Source organism: Scyliorhinus canicula, chromosome 30 (genome assembly GCF_902713615.1).
Source record: "Scyliorhinus canicula chromosome 30, sScyCan1.1, whole genome shotgun sequence".
NCBI lineage: Eukaryota > Metazoa > Chordata > Chondrichthyes > Carcharhiniformes > Scyliorhinidae > Scyliorhinus > Scyliorhinus canicula.
The window spans coordinates 11794095-11799609 of record NC_052175.1 but is presented as its reverse complement, the minus strand read 5'-3'; the positions used below and the strand labels follow the sequence as shown (position 1 = coordinate 11799609).

Sequence of the window (5515 nt, the reverse complement as noted above, 5' to 3'; positions counted from 1 at the left end):
GGCGCCTAGTGTGTGTGTGTGTGTGTGTGTGTGGTTGACCACAGGGCCTGGGGCCTAGTGTGTGTGTGGTTGACCATGGAGCCTCGACCTAGTGTGTGTGTGTGTGTGTGGTTGACCATGGAGCCTGGCGCCTAGTGTGTGTATGTGTGATCACAGAGCCTGAGGCCTAATGTACGTGTGGTTGACCATTTGGCTTAGTGTGTGCCTGTGGTTGACCACAGGGCCTGGGGCCTAGTGTGTGTCTGTGGTTGACCATGGAGCCTGGGGCCTAGAGTGTGTGTGGTTGACCATGGAGCCTGGGGCCTAGAGTGTGTGTGGTTGACCACAGGGCCTGGGGCCTAGAGTGTGTGTGTGTACACAGTTCCTGAGGCCTAGCTCCGTGTGAGACATACACACACGCACACTATGTGTCTAACCACAGGGTCTGGGGCCTAGTGTGTGAATTTAGCACAAATGTGGTTCCTCATGAATTATAGAAAGACAGCACCTTCGACACGGCAACACTCCCTCACTACTGCCACTGGGAGTGTTGGACTATAACGGGGCTGATTGTCCGGAGTGGGGACTTGAACCCACAGCCTCCTAACTCGAGTTTCCCTCGAGTCTTGAGAGGGTATCTGGTGTCGGTCAATGCCTAAGGGTACAGAGGTAAATAATGGAGCAAGGGCGTTGGGTGATAGACGTCACGTGATCACCTGATTGCCCCCAAGGAGCCTGAGGCTTGATCCAGCTTCTGGTTTCGGAGGTTGAGATCCTGAAGGTGTTTAACTCGTATTTCTCTTTCCCTCTGCAGGTTCAGGTGGCGGCCAAGGTTACCTTTGCTGGAGCGATCTTAACAACCGTCTATCTCTACTTCTCAATACTGATATCGGACCCAGTGAACCGTCTCAACCAATTGGGCTTGATATGCAGCGCCTTCACCATCAGCATGTACCTCTCCCCTCTGGCTGACCTGGTAAAAAACACTCGCACGCCGATTCTCCGCAGTAACGGGGTTGGGCAGAAGGTGGGCGGACGGGCAGGCCACCTTCCTCTGCCTCACTGTGGTTCTGAGAGAGGGGACAGCTGGGAGGCCTGGGGCCTGGTGTTTGTGGTTGGCCTTGGGGCCTCGTTATCGTGGTTGACCAGGAAGCCTGGCGTGCTGTTGGCCCTGGAGCCTGAGGCCTAGCATGCAGTTGGCCACTGCACCTAATGTGCGGTTGGCCATGCGTCCCGAGGGACCAGCATGTCATTGGGCACGGCACCAGGGGCCTAGTGTGCAGTTGTCCGCGGAGCCTGAGGCCTAGTGTGCAGTTGTCCGCGGAGCCTGAGGCCTAGTGTGCAGTTGTCCGCGGAGCCTGAGGCCTAGTGTGCAGTTGTCCGCGGAGCCTGAGGCCTAGTGTGCAGTTGACCGCGGAGCCTGCGGTCTCTCATGTATTGACCACAGAGTCTGAGACTCGGTGTGCAGTTGGTCACGGAGCCTCGGGTCTCCCGTACATGTTTGCCAAGAAGCTTGGGGCCGCCCTCGCAGTTGGCCATGGAATGTGAGGCATCACGAGAGCCTGGGACTCAGTATACAGTTGACATTGGGCCTGGGACGTAGCATGCGGTTGACCACAAGGCCCGGGACCGAACATGTGATCAAACACAGGGGCTGGGACCTGACGTGCGATTGACCACAGGGCCTGGGGCCTAGTGTGCAGTTGACCATGGGGCCTGGGACTTGGGTGCTGTTGACCACAAGGCCCAGGATCTAACATGTGGTCAAACACAGGGGCTGGGACCTGACGTGCGGTTGACCACAGAGCCTGGGGCCTAGCGTATGGTTAACCTCCGAGCCTCAGGCCTAACGTCCGGTTGACCACAACCAGATGGTTGCCCGTGAGGCCTAGTGCGTGAGCCTGACCTTGAGGCCCATCGGGTTCCCCGGAAGGAAAGAAAAGCGAAACAGAGAAACAAGGGTTGTTCTTTTCCGCCCCCCCTTTCTGGGGGAAGAACTGTTGGAGAGAGAGAGAGGAGACAGGGGCAATGGGCTGAATTCCCGCTGTGTTTGGTCGCTGCGGGATGCTGATTGGCTGCACGATCTCTGCCGGCTGTGACCCTTTCCTCAACCTCTTCTGTTTTCCAGGCCAAAATAATCCGAACTCGGTCGACAAAATGCCTTTCGTTCTCACTCACAGTCGCAACAATCCTTACCTCCACCTCCTGGACTCTGTACGGCCTCCAGATGTCCGACTACTACATTGTGGTAATTCACTAGGCGGGGCAGCAGATTGTTGGGCCGCACGTTTGTTAAATTCCGAGGGAGGGTCGCACAGACGAGGCTCTGGAGTGTGGAGGATCGAGGATGGTGGGGGGGGGAGTTTGAGACGATTGAAGGATTCGATCGGGAAAGTCAAAAACAAGGTATGGGGGGGGGGGGACGTGCAGAACCTACCATTCTGACGAAGGGCCGGGCGTGCCAGGAAGCGATTCCTAACACTAAAAGAAGGGAGATTCCGGAACATTCCCCCCACAGTAGCTGACGGGGTCACTTGGAAGCTTGAACTGATCGGTTTGTGCTGGGTGAAGGGTGAGGGGTTAAGGGTCATGGACATGGGGTTAAGATACAGATCAGTCACTCTCTGCTTGAATGTCGGGGGTAGGCTGGAGGGGCTGAATGGCCTCCTCCTGGTTTCTCTTGAGTGTTTTTCCGTGGAGACTTTCGGACACTGACACATTTAATGGTTCACGAACCACAAAACTCTCCCTCACTCAAATCAGTGGCGCATTGAGTGACCCAGCTTGACACTAGTCTCAATTCACCCACTGAGGGTCAGTACTGAGGGAGCGCCACACTGTCGGAGGGTCAGTACTGAGGGAGCGCCGCACTGTCAGAGGGTCAGTACTGAGGGAGCACCACACTGTCGGAGGGTCAGTACTGAGGGAGCGCCGCACTGTCAGAGGGTCAGTACTGAGGGAGCGCCACACTGTCGGAGGGTCAGTACTGAGGGAGCACCGCACTGTGTGAGGGTCAGTACTGAGGGAGTGCCGCACTGTCAGAGGGTCAGTACTGAGGGAGTGCCGCACTGTCAGAGGGTCAGTACTGAGGGAGTGCCGCACTGTCAGAGGGTCAGTACTGAGGGAGTGCCGCACTGTCAGAGGGTCAGTACTGAGGGAGCGCCGCACTGTCGGAGGGTCAGTACTGAGGGAGCGCCGCACTGTGGGAGGGTCAGTACTGAGGGAGCGCCACACTGTCGGAGGGTCAGTACTGAGGGAGTGCCGCACTGTCGGAGGGTCAGTACTGAGGGAGCGCCGCACTGTGGGAGGGTCAGTACTGAGGGAGCGCCGCACTGTCGGAGGGTCAGTACTGAGGGAGCGCCGCACTGTCAGAGGGTCAGTACTGAGGGAGTGCCGCACTGTCGGAGGATCAGTACTGAGGGAGTGCCGCACTGTCAGAGGGTCAGTACTGAGGGAGCACCACACTGTCAGAGGGTCAGTACTGAGGGAGCACCACACTGTGGGAGGGTCAGTACTGAGGGAGTGCCGCACTGTGGGAGGGTCAGTACTGAGGGAGCGCCGCACTGTGGGAGGGTCAGTACTGAGGGAGTGCCGCACTGTGGGAGGGTCAGTACTGAGGGAGCGCCGCACTGTGGGAGGGTCAGTGCTGAGGGAGCGCCGCACTGTCAGAGGGTCAGTACTGAGGGAGCGCCGCACTGTCAGAGGGTCAGTACTGAGGGAGTGCCGCACTGTGGGAGGGTCCGTACTGAGGGAGCGCCGCACTGTCAGAGGGTCCGTACTGAGGGAGCGCCGCACTGTCAGAGGGTCAGTACTGAGGGAGTGCCGCACTGTGGGAGGGTCCGTACTGAGGGAGCGCCGCACTGTCAGAGGGTCAGTACTGAGGGAGTGCCGCACTGTGGGAGGGTCAGTACTGAGGGACTGCTGCACTGTGGGAGGGTCAGTACTGAGGGAGCGCCGCACTGTCAGAGGGTCAGTACAGAGGGAATGCCGCACTGTGGGAGGGTCAGTACTGAGGGAGCTCCGCACTGTGGGAGGGTCAGTACTGAGGGAGTGCCGCACTGTGGGAGGGTCAGTACTGAGGGAGCCCCCCACCCCCTCCCCGAGGATGTGCTGACCAATCAGAGGGTTAACGTTGCAGGGGGCGCTCTTTATTGCAAGTGCTTTGGGACGGCTGGGTTAACGTTCTGACTGTTGGTGTGTTTTTTTTTTAAACAAATCTTTTTCGCTCCCTCCCTCCCCCTCCCCAACACCCATCCAGGTTCCCAATGTTCCTGGAATCCTGACGAGCCTGGTCCGGTTTTACCTATTTTGGTCCTTCTCCTCAGGACAGGAGAAGTACGCGTACCGCCCCGTTCAGGCCTGAGGCCTACTTCGCAGGATGCCAATTTTGCCTGAACTCTGGACCAGTTCTACAGTGAAACGGAGGCAGTCCTGTCTCCGCCAGAACCCAGCACAAGCCAAGAGGATGAGAGACTGCGTCACAAATGAGCGATCAAACCCCCCTCCCCCCACACCCCACCCCCCCCGATTCAGTCAAGACCGTCCAAGTTGACTCCCGAGGGAGACCGTTTTGCACATCACAAATGTTCGATAAAATAAAGGCCTTTTTTTAATGTTAATTATGCTTCCGTTATTTTTTGTAACTGGGGTAGGGGTTCCACACACACTGACTCTCACTGGGATACAGTTCCACACACACTGACTCTCACTGGGGTACGGGTCCCACACACACTGACTCTCACTGGGGTACAGTTCCACACACACTGACTCTCACTGGGGTACGGGTCCCACACACACTGACTCTCACTGGGGTCCCACACACACTGACTCTCACTGGGGTACGGGTCCCACACACACTGACTCTCACTGGGGTACGGGTCCCACACACACTGACTCTCACTGGGGTACGGGTCCCACACACACTGACTCTCACTGGGGTACGCGTCCCACACACACAGACTCTCACTGGGGTCCCACACACATTGTCTCTCACTGGGGTACGGGTCCCACACTCACACTGACTCTCACTGGGGTACGGGTCCCACACACACTGATTCGCACTGGGGTCCCACACACTGACTCTCACTGGGGTACGGGTCCCACACACACTGACTCTCACTGGGGTACGGGTCCCACACACACTGACTCTCACTGGGGTCCCACACACACTGACTCTCACTGGGGTCCCACACACACTGACTCTCACTGGGGTACGGGTCCCCCACACACTGACTCTCACTGGGGTACGGGTCCCACACACACTGACTCTCACTGGGGTACGGGTCCCCCACACACTGACTCTCACTGGGGTCCCACACACACTGACTCTCACTGGGGTACGTGTCCCACACACACTGACTCTCACTGGGGTACGGGTCCCACACACACTGACTCTCACTGGGGTACGGGGTCCCACACACACTGACTCTCACTGGGGTCCCACACACACTGACTCTCCCTGGGGTACGGGTCCCACGCACACTGACTCTCACTGGGGTACGGGTCCCCCACACACTGACTCTCACTGGGGTACGGG

The 5515-nt window shown here is 58.1% G+C and overlaps 1 protein-coding gene across 1 annotated transcript in view; it reads left to right on the top strand.

The window, feature by feature from the left end:
* slc50a1 (solute carrier family 50 member 1) overlaps positions 1-4598 on the top strand; it is an 80257-nt gene extending 75659 nt beyond the window's left edge. Inside the window, exons 2-4 of the mRNA XM_038787074.1 lie at positions 720-955; positions 2108-2227; positions 4238-4598. Of these exons, the coding sequence (XP_038643002.1) occupies positions 720-955; positions 2108-2227; positions 4238-4342 (461 nt within the window). The 3' untranslated portion in view covers positions 4343-4598. The remainder of the gene's footprint in view (positions 1-719; positions 956-2107; positions 2228-4237) is intronic.
* Positions 4599-5515: the final 917 nt, after the last annotated feature.